Source organism: Balaenoptera ricei, chromosome 19 (genome assembly GCF_028023285.1).
Source record: "Balaenoptera ricei isolate mBalRic1 chromosome 19, mBalRic1.hap2, whole genome shotgun sequence".
Taxonomy (NCBI): Eukaryota; Metazoa; Chordata; class Mammalia; order Artiodactyla; family Balaenopteridae; genus Balaenoptera; species Balaenoptera ricei.
Genome location: NC_082657.1, coordinates 30,235,199 through 30,249,076, shown reverse-complemented (window position 1 = coordinate 30,249,076; position 13,878 = coordinate 30,235,199). Strand labels below are relative to the sequence as shown.

General features: G+C 52.6%; 1 protein-coding gene across 1 annotated transcript in view; it reads right to left on the bottom strand.

Annotated features, from left to right (window-relative positions):
* NKD1 (NKD inhibitor of WNT signaling pathway 1) overlaps positions 1–12,461 on the bottom strand; it is an 85,535-nt gene extending 73,074 nt beyond the window's left edge. The window contains exons 1-3 of the mRNA XM_059905019.1: positions 12,284–12,461; positions 12,129–12,161; positions 11,312–11,445 (exon numbers count right to left, since the gene is read on the bottom strand). Coding sequence (XP_059761002.1) covers positions 11,312–11,445; positions 12,129–12,161; positions 12,284–12,308 — 192 coding nt within the window. The 5' untranslated portion in view covers positions 12,309–12,461. The remainder of the gene's footprint in view (positions 1–11,311; positions 11,446–12,128; positions 12,162–12,283) is intronic.
* Positions 12,462–13,878: the final 1,417 nt, after the last annotated feature.

Here is a 13,878-nt window from a genome sequence, read left to right as displayed (position 1 = left end):
AGAGCCTGACATACAGCAGATACTTAATGCTGCACCTATGGTTCAGCACAGGGCTCAGCATACGCAGGCACTTAATAGTCACACTGAGGCTGCCATCACAGAACACTGAGAAAGGAGGCACATACCCAAGACTGACCGGGGCAGGGGCTCCTCGGGATTTCCAGGGCAGGGGAGCAAGATAAGTGCTCCCAGCATGCACTGAAAAGGCAACCTCGTTCCTGGTTTGCAATAGTTTTCTGACATCATCTTTTTGCTTTTGAAGTCTATCTAGATCCCTAGGGGAAAGAAGGGTAAAACAAGGTCAAGGTCAAAAACTGCCCTGTAACAAGGTTACCTCTGGAAGCCAGGCCTGGAGTGGCCTCAGTACCCCAAGGTAGCACGCCCAAACCTACACAGTGGAGCCGCCGTCAGCCAAAGCCTCCGTGAGGGGGGCCCACCAGCCTGCGCAGACTTCTGCAGTTAGAGATACACCCTGGGCCTGAGCCCATTTGGGAGGTTCTGGTCTTCCCCAGCCTCACCTGTAGCCTGAGGGTGGCCAGGCCCATCCTGCTGCTGACAGGGACTTTTAATGCTCTGCCCTACCCTCTCCAGGGCCCCAGCTCTGTACTCAAGCTCAAGGCCAGGGGCTTGGGCAGCACGTGGCAGACCAGCCAATCAGCTCCCGGCTGACACTACTTCATGGGACCAGGAGGTTCTCCCCAACCTCCCACCCAGCCAGAAATGAGAGAAGCTGGAGCGATCGGACATCGATAAAAATAAAACTGTGGGAGAAGATTTGCAGCAGGTGGACAAAGAACCAAAACAGGTTGCAACATATAGCATCTCGTCCCGCAACCCTCAAGAGCTACCCACCCCCGGTGCTGGACCGCGTATTTCTGCCTGAACAACTCAGAGACTGGGTTCTGTCCTAAGTCAGACACCCAGAAGTGGGTTGAAGACTCTCTACTTGCCAGTTGTGCCTCCTGGACTTTGCACTTCCCAAACCCTTTGAGATGTTTTTACTAAACCTTTCATCACCTGGCTATTTATCCTTTGGGTCTCAACAACTTAACTCCCCAGTTCATAGTAGAACCCTCCTCATTCTCTCTCACCACGCCCTGTTCTTCCCCTTCATCACATTTAGCGCACATCTGGGTGATCATCAGCTAACCACACGAGAAAGCTGCAAGAGGAGGGGTGACGTCTGCTTTATTCTCCCTGATTTGCCAGCATGAACTCATTTCAGTCCTCGAACAACTCCATGAGGACTACCCATTCCACCAGATGCGAAAGCTCAGGATCAGCAATGAGCCGTCACATGGCCCAAGGCCACTCGGCTGGGGAGAGGTGCAGTGGGAACTTGAACCCAGGAAGTCTGATTCTGAAAGCTCTAAACACACTCCTGACACCTACTACGTGCACACGCTGGGCCTCAGTATAAAGTGGCCCAAACCACATCTATACTGTACTTACCCCACCTGCCTTCGCATCCTGTTCCCCGGCAACTGAAACATACTATCCATGACTCACCAGCACCCAGCTTGGGCTGTACCCTCTGCCTTGGAGGCAGCCTGAATCCGCTCTCCCTTGGCTGGGCTCAGGACTTAACTTGCTGAGCTCGTCTCCTCATCTGTACACAGGGGAATAATACATGTAAAGAATGCATGTAAAGCATTAGACACTTTTAATATTCCCTTGTATGTACTATTATCACTAACATATTCATACCCCACCAAAATCTTGTAGGTCTAAATCAACAGTCACAAGCCAGGCCAAATCCAGCTGTCTGGGTCCACCCAAAAAAAGTGTTTTTGAAAAATTTTATGTAGTTGATGATAATTTTTTTAATTAGAAAAACTTCACATAAAAATCCAGATGGCTGGGTTCTCTTAATGATAAGAAGATGTGGCAATACCAGGGCCACATTCCCACATGACAACAATTGGCTGGGGCTGAGGGACGCTGTTCTCTTGACTCAGGGCATGTGCTCCCCAGGGCACCCTAGTCCCCCCACCTCCCAGGTTTCTCCCTCCCAGCCTGCTGCGTTCATGAATATGACTTCTCTGGCCTTTAGATTCTGACCCCTGGTCCCAGTCTTACCGTCCTTAGAGCTATACTGACATGCCACCTCCTTCAAAAACACCTCCCCGAATCTCCATAACCCTGTGTCTCTTCCTGGTCTTATAACTGTAAGAGCGAACTTGTATTGGGCACTTACGGTGCGCCTGACATTACAACTGTTTTACAATTTGAGTCCTCACAACTATGATGCAGGTACTATTATCATCCCTGCTTTACAGATGAGGAAACACAAGCAGAGTTGATTATTCTATTGCCATCCCCACCCCCATCCATTCCCCACCCTCTCTGTACTGCCCTGTGCCCCCAGGAAGCTGACCCTGTGGACCAATTCACTGGAGCTTTCTGGCCTCTGGCTTCTGAATTCAGCCAATGCGAGGCCCCGGCAGGAAACGGGAGGATGCGAGGAGATGGGAGTTTGGGTACTTCTTCTCCACTCCCTCACTACTTCTGTCCCGTGTCTCTGACTGTGGTTAATCCTCCATCTTTATAGCTTCTGCCTGGTCTCCACCCATCATCAGCTGTGGCTCCTACAGGGATCCAATGCAAAATATCCAACATTTCCTCCCCTGGCCCTTTCTACCTTAGGGGTGGTAACAGCTTCCCACTGTTGCCAGGGACCATCAGTCCCTGGGTACCTCAACCCCCCATAAAGTATCCCTGAACCCTGCCCATACCTCTGGAAGCTAGTTTCATTTAAACTCTCTGGAGTGCATCTGTTTCCCACTAGACCCCTGGCTGACAGAGGTTCAACACTATGCCCAAGGTCACACAGTTAGAAAATGGTGCAGCAGGATCTGAACCCAAGACATCGGGCTCCAAAGTTCTCGCTCTTTAAGCACCACCCTACACCGTCTGATGTCCTAATCTACTTCTCCTGGTCCTTCACCTCCTTATGGCCTCCTCAAGAGTCCCCTGGGTGACACTCGAGAACCAAGCACTGTGCCTGGACCAATGCAGACCTTCCAGAATCTCTCACTGAGCCCACAGAATACAGCCACTTGATTCCTCTTTATCCTCCAAAGTATTTTTACAAGGGAGAGCCCATCCCCACATTCCTTCGTCCCCCAGATCACAGGGCTCACCTCTTTCTTGCTGGCCCCTCACACAGGCCCTTCACACACTTGTCTCCCCTCTGGACAAAGACCAAGCTCCATAACATGGCTGAGAAGGCCCCCAGGCCCAGGCTGTGACCTCTCTTCCGCCAACTGAACTTCAACCAGCATCTCCAATGAACCACCCTCTTCTCTACAGGGCTTTCTCACATGTGGCCGGTCTGTCCGGCAAACACTCATGGCTATTACATGTCCTCTCCCCTTGTCTTGCTCACCACCACCCCTCCCCCCATGCACCTTTGGGCTTAAATTACAGCTCCTCTGACACTACCTCTGACCCTGGACCAGTAGGTACTTCCTGCTCTAGAGCCCCCAGAGCATCCTCTAACATTCCCTGAACATTGTCTTCATTATTCAAGAGCTACCTTCCCAAACCATGAGCCAATCAAACACGAATATCAATGCAAAGTAAAATATTAGCAAATCAAATACAGCAACATTTTAAAGCAGCAGTCTATCATGGCAAAGAGGGATTTAATTTAGGAGTGCAAAGAAAGTTGAACACTAGGAAATCTAGTTATGTAAATCATGCATACAAATCATACATTATATTAGCAAAGAATCACCAGCTCCATCAACACCCCAACAGCATTTGATAAAATTCAAAAATTATTCCTGGTTTTAAAAATCCTAGCAATCCAGGAGATGAAGAAAGCTTTCTTAACTAGACAAACAATGAACATCATACTTAATAGTTATTAATCAGTTGAGGAGATTCTAACCAATGCAATAAGATAAGAAAAATAGATGAGAGGCAAAGATGAAAGTTTAGTTCCACTAAACTCCAAGTTCTATGAGGCAGGAACTATGTTCTATTCCTCATAGTTTCTACAACATCCTACGCATGCTCAAATATCTGTAGAATGAACAGCCACCCAGATTAGGTCTGATTCCTATTAAATGTTCTCAAAGCACCCAGCACTTCTCCTTTGAGGCATAAATCACAGCTTAGGTTGTGTAATTTGTTTTTAAAAATACTTATCTTTTCCTACTAGAGTGTAAGGTCCATGAAAACCAGGACCACGCTCTACTGACAGAGCAAATGTATACCTGGCCTAAAGTAAGTACTCAATTTCTATTGCACAGATGCATGAATGACTTGAATAGAATGCATTTAATACATAGTTTCTAAATTATAATAAATGATTTTATCCTACTTCTCAGCCAGAAGATCCAAGGCCCAGAGAAGGGGTGGGGGGGATCCTTCAGTTGATGCCACACCGCTGTGAAGCCCACCCACTACCTTGGGATCCTCTGAAAGGCGTCAGCCACACACAAACCGCAGCCCACATGGCTCAACAAGTAAGGAAAGTGAAGCCCAGAGCAATTCCTCGGAGCCCTCTAAACAAACACACATACAGGACGCACCCTGGAGGGCAGAGCCGCCTGGTGAGAGCTCCTGTGTGCCGCCCTTCTGGGTCTAAGGATGACTTCAGGGGAGGGACCTGAGGCTTCCCTCGCGAAGCCCCGTGACGGGTACCCACATGAATAAAGAGCCCCCTCTGCTTTCCCGGGAAGTTATCAAAGAATTACTTATGTCTCTGGAAATGCTTGTTTGGAAAAGGTTCTCCAGCCCACCTGGGCTTGGCAGGAGCGGCAGCATCCCCAGGCCTGCCCTCTGGGGAGGGATCAGGCTTTCCCTCCAGCTCCTGAAGGAACTCGGCCATTTTTCATGCACAGAGTCTGAAGCCAGCCATAAAGAAGCAGGCAGCTTCCCAGGATAAACGGAGCACGGTGACATCAAAGACTGCCTTCCAGATTAAACAACTGAGGCCTTCAGCTCTCTCTGGCATTTCTTCCAGGATATTCTGGGCTTCTGCCTCAGTTCTCCCTCGGATGGAATGGCAGATATTTTGTTTGTGAGAGTCTGAATTTTTTCCTTCCTGGGGGAGGGGGTGGGGAGGGAGGAGGCAAGGGGAAGGGAGTGGGAGAGAGAGCCAGAGGAAGAGAAAGAATGTCTGTGAGAGACAAGAGCCACAAAAAGAACATGCGTGAGTGGAAAAGAGAGCGGTAAGTCAGGGAGGCAGCCGGAAGTTCCTGCTTTGGAATCCAACGAGCGACCTAAAAATTCCAAAGTTGTGAACCTACAGCCAGTGAGTGAGGCTGCGAGAAACCCCCGAGCAAGGAGGACTGGGGGGTCCGTGACTCCCCAGTGCCTGCAGATCTCTTCGTGGGCCCCTGCCTCTTGCCCAGAGAGTCAGGCTGCATGCCCCTTCCTCAGACACATCTGGTAAACTGAGGCAGGAGACCCTCCTCCCTCAGGCACAGGCTCACAGCAGCTCTGGGGCAGGATGGGTTCTCTCTGGGACTGGCTTGTCACTGCCTCTTGCCCCCTGGTTCTTGGGGTGCCTCCCTCTGCCAATCCCACCGCTCAGGCTGCCACATCCCACCACGGTTGGGCTTCTGAACCTCCTCCCCCGCAGGGCAGCAGGGGCCGCCCCTCCACCCAAACAGCTGGAGTAATGCCCCCAAGTCCCTGTGCATGATGCTGCACGCGAATCAGCCCCGCAGAGCGCGCTGGCGGCTGGGGCAGCAGGTTGGCTGCCCGCCTGGCTCCACCCCACTCACCTGTCCAGAGGGAAAGGTAGCTCACACGTGCCAAGAGCCACTAACATGGGGGGATTTGCAGAAAGAATGAGCACCAGAGACAGTTCCAGACCCCACAGGCTGCAGAGCCACTTGGAGCCCACAGTCCCTTCTCAGGGGCCCAACCCAAGCACCACGCATTATCCACGGACACTAGCGAGCAAGGGGTCTCCCCCAGCTCCCACTGCACAAACCCATCCCTTCTTCCCACACTTTCTTCCTCACTGCCTCAGCTTCTCAGGAGTGTTACTGTCTGCCAATGTGCCTGTGGCCACGCTTATACTTTGTCTCCTTTATTAGACTGGAAGCTACAGGAGGGCAGGCACCACAGCTCTGTGATTTGCCACTGTAGCCTCAATGCCCGGCACAGCTAGGGAATCCATCATTAATAACAATTCATTATTGATCATAATTAATGAATAGCTGAGTGTCTGAAAGAAAAGGCCTGATTCCACTCTTCCTTTTATTCCTACTTCCAGCTCCACCTGGCTGGGGAAGAGAATCTGGGGGAGGAAGAGGCAGGGATGGGGACTTAATCTATCTTCATTCATTCATTCATTCATTCAGCAAATATATCATGAGAGACCACCACGTGCCCCAGGGCTGCCACAAGGAAGATGGACTCCTCAGAAAGTGATTCTTCCATTGCTGACAGCTCAGCCTTGCTGCTTTAAGCCCTCAAAGGGACAGTCTGGCCCCTGAGCCCAGGGGCCCAAGCTTCCTGTTATGAGGAGGAATTTACTCTGTCTATCACCCACCTTCTCTCCTCACTTCTGACACTCCCACTGGGTGAGGGGATGGAACATTCCCCAAGGCTAGGAGCTTGTGGGACATGCCGAGGTTGTCTCCTGGTTTAGCTTCCCCCTCAGTTTGTGACAGTTTGTACAAGATATGAATGTAGAGGGTCTGTTCCTGAGTTCGAGGGACAACACACACACAGCCTGACTCGGGGAACCAGTGTCCTTCTCAAAGAAGAAAAGTTTCGTAGGGAGGATAAGACACTCCTCGAAACCTCTACCTGAGACCCCATGACAGAGATGCATTAAAGTACCCAGAATGACACCCTTGCCCACCTCCCACCTTCCTGAGGGATCCAGACCTACCAGAAACCAGAAGCCCCACCTGGCACTCTGCCCAGCTCCAGCTTGCCCCAGCTCTCCTCCCCATTCCCCAGGGGTCCAGAAAGCTGCCAGGTGGGGCTATGAAGCTGGCCTGGCAGAGGGCACCCTCCGTGGAGAACTCAAAGAAGCCAGTGAGTTGAGGTCCAAACGCCTCCGCTAGCCTCAAAGCAAATCATCTTTTAATTCTGAAACACCAAATATTTAATTTATGCTTTACCTCAAATGTCAAGTCCACCTCCCGGCACATAGCTTTGAAACCACGTAAGGAGGCCTAACACTTTCCATATGGTGAAGACATGGGGCCTTTTAATTGTGCCAACTGGTATCATTCAAGGGTAATTCCCCTGGAATCCGGCACTCAGGCAGCAGCTGGGCCGGCCTCCAATCTCATCACCCAGCTCCATACATCCCCACAGGCTCCAGCAGGGCCTGCACCCTCCCAACCTTCCCCAAACATCAAAATGCACTAGGTGCCCCCTAATCAAATTACCAAACTGCCTGGCAGCCACCTTTGATCCAGAGGCAGACTTGCCTGCACCGAAGCTCTCAGCCTGTTTCTTCAGGCGGCTCTGCCATAAAAGAACAAAAGGACCAAACTGGGGGGTGGGGGAGGGGAATGGTCTTAAATCCACTTGTACACATTCATATATGCACACGTGTGCACACGCTGCAGGAGCGTACACAGACACGCAGATTCTGCTTCTCTGAGTGTTCTCCTATCAGCATCTCTGTGTCCATTACGCTACTCCATGCATCTACTAAACTTGTTAATTTCACCCATTATATTTTCCAGAGCCAACATTTTCAATCGGTTTTCTTTTGTAACTGCCTGTTGCTGCTTCATGTTTCTAATATCGTCCTTTATCTCTGAGATTATTATGCTTATTTTAATTTCTAATTGTTTAGCACATTATTGTCTGGCATACAAATTGTTCACCTATCAGTCATCTTCTGCAGTACTTGTACAGCTCACATTTCTCATTATTTTTCTCCTCCAAGCTCATATTCCCTTGAAGCTCAGCATGTACCCACTGAAAGGGCAGAAGCCCGAGCCTGTGTCCCTCCAAGTGAGGCTACAGAGTATGGGGGAGGGGGAGCCTCTGGTTTCATAATATGGGCCCCCACCTCCACCTCTCCCAGGGCCTCAGGAACCTGCCAGTACCTTTCTCCCCACATTCTACTTTCAGTGAAGAGTTATCTGCCAGAACCCTGCCAGGGATAAGCATGTTATTATACCCATTTTGCAGAGGAGCTAATTAAGGTAGACAAAGGTAAAATGGCTTATACAAGGTGACAAGCTATTGTGGCCAAGACTGACCTCATTTAGTTTTGTATTCGGGAGGGCAGGCGTGGGTTAATTGCCGGTGAGGTCACCCTCTCATATCCCAGGATCTTGCATGAAACTCAGACCCAACTTAAACATTTACTAAGCTACTCAGGCTCCCTCAGAGAGGAAGAGGGCAAGCAGGGGCCCCTCATGCTTCTGCCTGCCCCACAACCTGCCTCATCCCAAAGTACTCGGCAGCCGGCCAGAGTGCCACCTCTCAGGAATGAATAAGTGCGACCCCCTCCAGGCAGATGTTCTGGTGTGGAACTTAACCACACATGGCTTTCACTGTCCTAGAAAGTACTCCAGAATGGGAGAAAACCAGCGTCCACACCAGCCGGCTGGCAACTTTACAGGGTTAGGAGGAGGATTAAGATAATGTAAGCAAAGTGCTTGACACACACAGGCACTTAATAAATAGTAGTTATTGTTGCAATAAACATGCTGGTTGGATGAGCCACGAATGTGTCCCCCGCCACTTTGGTGAAAGGCCGGGTGACCGAGTGGACACAGAGGCCAACCCCAGGACGGGTCTGGGGCTGGTGAGGGGACCTCTGCCAGCCCTTGGAACTCAACACAATTTTGAGCCCACGCCCTCCTACATCCTGATGAGATAATGGAAGAACCTGGAGCCACCCTTTCCGTGCCACTGGAAATCACAGAAATTAAACAGACCGAGGGTTGCCTGCTGCTATCCTGTTCAGTATCTCAACATTTCCCAAATTTGGGGCATTCCGTTCTCATTCACAATTTTGACCAGTTGTACTTAATATTTTTCTCAGAATTGACTTTAGACTATCTCTTTCCACTTAGCTTCCTCCTAAGCAATGATATCTGCGAATTCAAGGGTTTTATGTCCCAGTTATTTATTTTTTTCTGGTAAAAAAAAAAAATGTAACTATTAAGATAAGAAATATTCCTCCAGGTACCACTTGAAATCACCTCACAGGCCTCCACAGTGCAGCCCCACACCCTGGGCTCACCCTGACTTCTCCCTGGGCCATCCCCACCTCTGCAGGCTCAGGAGCGAGGCCAGCGGTGGTGGGAACCCAGGCACCCAGGTCCCAGTCACCAAGCACAACTCTCAAGGCAGCAGAGACTCCCTCCCCTTAATATGTTGGATGGCAGGTCCCACGCTCCACCACCCAACATATGTCATGCTGATGGCTCTGTGTCTCACATCTTCAAAAGTGCTTTGAACAAACACTAATGACCCCTCAGCATTTCTCTGAGAGAGGGGGCTGGGAAAGGAGGGGGCAAGCACCATCCCATGCTGTCCTCAGCTGGGGGAAGAAACCAGGCAACAAAATTCCGTGACTTTACCAAAGCCACAGTCTTAAGCTGGGGCCCCCTCCCTACCCTCCCTCATTTCCCCCAATGGCAACTTTTACTGGCTCACATTCCTCTTGCTGGGAACACTACTATTTAATTAAAAACGACAGACTTTTGTTTTCCTCTCCTTCCTTCCTCCTCCCTCCCATCCTCCAGGACTGGATGCCAAGGAGACCTACCAAAAACATGCGGGTAACATTTGTTATGGCTTTGAAGATAAAAGTCAATTGAAGTAAGCCCTCGCTGTATTTCAAGTTTCCCCTAAAGCATGGAGCAAGCTGCCTGGCAGTTTAGGAAAGAAAAAAAAAAAGCGGGGGGGACTGCAAATAAATGTCATTCTGCAGGAATACTTTGTAAAAATAAACAGGCTGAAAAAACCCAAAACTTGATTAATGGAAATCCACTCAGTTGGCCTCTGTCTTCAGCTGCAAATGCATTTGTTCATATGGCTAAATCGGATCATTTTCATTGGGCTTTAAATAAATAAGGAGATCAAAAACTAGAAATGGTAGGGGAAGAAAGGGAAGTTTGTAGTTCTGTTTTTAAAGGGCCCCAACTGCAGTGCCCCCGCCCACCAAGTTTTGGCCTTTCCCAGGGGACAGCAGCTCCAATTCTAACCCAGCCAACAGATGAAGAGAAATGGAGAAGAGAAGGCCCCCAGCTCAGCAGTGGCAGTGGAGGAGGAGATGGAAGCTTCTTCCAGATGCAGCGGTTATTTCATACGTGCACAAGAGTCGACTTTATCCACAGGCCTCACCTCCTCCAACGGGCTGCACCCAGTCCAGGTCCCACCACCAAATACACACACACACACACACACACACACACACACACACACACACATCTGAAAAGTCCACTGGCCCCTCCCCAGCCCCCATGGACAAAACCAAAGAACTAACCAGACCTGAGACTCAGTCTGTTCTCCTCTAAGTTAAAAAAAAAAAAAAAAAATTAAATGTCACATCAAAAAGTTGATTCATCCTTTGATCCTTGGCTTGCTCGAGTTCCACGCAGACCATCTGAAAGCCCTGTGCAGAGTTCTGGAGCCCATAGGACATCTGTGAACACCAGTGCCAGGCCAGGAGCTGAGGCTGGACTCACTTACTCCCCTGTCACATCTACTGCTCCCCTAGGAACAACTCCAACCTCAGGGACCCACTGGGGGAAGGCTAGGGGTAGGCCCAGGCTATAGCAGAATGAGGCCCTCTCTCTCCTTGTGGGCCAAGCCAAGGGGTCTCCCAGATCTCAGTACCCCCCAAATTCTGCCCGCCACCAGATCACAGCCGGCTCTACTGGGGCTGCAGGGCAGATGGTACTGATGAACGTCACACACTTGGAACACATTCGGAGACCGGCACAGTCCTGCCTTCCATCCAGACACCCCCAGATGCCTTCCCTCTTCCCTAGCCCCAACTCCAAATCCACCTTTGAATGCTGGCCACAGAAACAAGGTAGAAGTCAGAGCAGGCCCCCCCAGGTCCCTCCAGCACAGACAAGCTTCCCCATCAACTGGACCTGCACCACCACATCACCTAGGACATTTCCCCCCGGGCAGCCCTCTGCCCCCAACTGAACAGAAGACTGCCACCTGTGTCACCAATAAGGTTCCCCAAGGCAGGGGTTGTACAGGGTCATATTGGTGGGGCAGGGGCAGCTGAGAAGGGATTTCTGGACTTAGAAGCTGCGCCGAGAGGGTGCTAAAAGTTGGGGTGCGGGGGGTAGGTATGGAGACGCATCTCTGAGGTTGAAAGGGACGTAGGTGGGGATCGTACCCGTGTTCCTCTGCCAACGGTGCCAGCCGCCCGCAGCTGTCGGGATCCGGAGCTGCCACCCGGGCAGCGCTGCCTCCCGATCCACTCCTCAATGCCTTTCCGAGCCCAGGCGGCGCTCGCAGCGAAGCTGTCACCTGAGGCGGGGACGACACGAAGCCCCTGAGTCTGGCCCCTAGGCTGAAAGTTACCCGAGAGAGGAGAGAAAGAGTGGGCGAGGCAGAGGCAGCAGGGACCCGGAGGGTGTTGGGAGCCGCGCACAACCCGAGAGAGGGACGCAGGTAATCAGGAGAAGGTAGTTCAGCGAAGCCCCAAGAGCAGGGATCCAGAGCGGAGCCAAGGGGGAAGCAGGACCCCAGGAAGACGCGTCTGGGGATCAGAAGAGCGAGAGCGCCAGAGGCCAGGACTGTGGAGGGGAGGGATGAACACGGGGTGAGGGGCAGAGGGGAACTGAGCGTCAGGAGAGGGGGCGCAGGAGCCAAGATCTCGGGAGAGGGGGCTGAGGGCCAGAAAGAGAGGGCGCAGGCTCTTGGAGAAGGGGCTTAGGAGCCTGAAAAGGGGGTGCAGTGAGTGCGGGGTCGGGGTACCGCAATAGGAGGGGTTGAGAGTCAGAAGAGAGAGCAGAGGATAGCGGGGAGGGGGTAGGATGGACAGAGGAGGGGACACAAAGTCTGCTCCAAGGAGAGGGTTTGTGGGACTGGTGACTGGAGTAGCGGGTGGGGGTGGCCCTGGTAATAAGATCCGCGGGCTAGGCCATTCCGCCGCCGTCCGCGGTGCTTCCCAGTCTATCCCCCCCGGTCCGTGCCCCGCGCGCCCCTACCTTCCGGGCTCTCCCTGCGCTTGCACACGGCGGCTGCAGGCACATCGCGCGCGGCGGCGGCGGGAGCCGGAAAGAAAGGAGAGGCAGAGAGTTAGCAATCGCGGGGGCGAGGGCGGCGGGGACCAGGGGGCCGGCACGCGGGCGGGGACACTGACCCGGCTTGGAGTGAAGTTTCCCCATGCTGGGGGCGCTGCGGGAGGGGGCGTCCCTAAGCCATGCGCCCGGCCCGCGGGCCCTGCGGCTCGCCGCGCCGCGCCTCGCTCTCCTCCTCCTGGAGCAGCCCTGAAGCCGAGCGTATCCCGAAGGGTCGCCGCGACACGATCCTGCCGCCGTCGCCGCGGCCGGACTGACGCCCGGGCGCGCCGAACCCCCAGCCCGCCGCCGCAGCCTGCGCCTCCCCGCGCGCCCATTGGCCGGGCGCGGCGCATCAAAGGCGAGGCGGGACGCGGAGGGAGAAGGCTGTGGGCGGGGCCGGCGGGCTGTGGGCGGGGCGTGGAGAGGCGCTGCAGGGCTGGACACAGCGCCCCCCTCCAGGCTGCGGTCTCTGACCCGGGCCGGGGGCTGGGGACCCGGGACTGGGGACCGGGGGTGGGGGGGTGATGGGAGGCGGAGGAGCTCTGGCCAGGAGGAGTATTGGAACAGACACCCCCTTGGGTCCTGCCCGCTCTACAATAACCGCTCCTCTGGCTCACGGGGCTGTGCGTTCCCTCCGCTCTATTTTTCCTGGCAGCGGGCAGGAGGACTCAGCGGCTCCACTTTACAGGTGATGAAACTGAGGTCGGAGAAGAGACGCTGCTTGGAGCGCCCGCAGCGTTGCCCCTTCCGTTGCACGATCGGACTTTTGCAGAAAGTGTTCGCTTATTACCCGCCCCGTGCCCGCCCACCTTCTCCTCCGACTCTCTACGTTTTGATTTGGTTGTGCAGGAGAAGCCCCCACTGAGCCTCCGGCCAGCTGTGGACCCAGCCAACTCCCGGCGGCTACAAGTGTCCGAAAGCCACGAGTTGCCAGCCAATCGCTGTCCCCGCATCCCGGGGCCCGTGGGTGCCCGCCGGGGGTCGGGGCGCGCTGCCAGCTGTGCAGCCCGGAAGGGGGTAACCGCTGGGTCTTTGATCTTCCTTGGTTTCCGCTCCCCGCTGCAGTTCGCCAGACCAAGGGCTTGTTTGTTTTGTCTGGGGAGGTCTCTGCGGAGGGGAGGGCGACATCAAGGGGTTCCACTCCACCTTTGTGGTTCTCAGAGAGAACGCCTGCTCTTCTAGGGACGCTGTGGGCCTGTTAAGTTCGTCCTGGTACTCGGTAGCCTAGGCGTGGGAAAAGAAAACTCTGTGCTAGGACTGAATTCTCTGTGTGAGCCTCAGTTTTATGGTCTGTAAAATGGAGGCTCAATTCTGCCCTTCTTGCCAACTCCTTAGAGGGGCACTGCCGAAAAGGAGGATAATGTGAGCAACATATGTAATTTCCAAATTTCCTAGTAGCCACTTTTTTTTAAAAAGTAAAAAAGAAACATTAAACTTATTTTAATATATTTTCTTTAACTTGATATATCAAAAATGCTTTAATTTCAACTTATAATGAGATATTGTACATTCTTTGTTTTGCACTGTTTAAAATCTGGTGTGTATTTTATATTTAGAGCACATCTCAACACAGACAGGCCACATTGCAAGTGACCAATAGCCATAGGTGATTGGTGGCTACTGTATTGGACATCATAACTCTGGAGCATCTACGTGTCTCAAAAGGATATTGGGG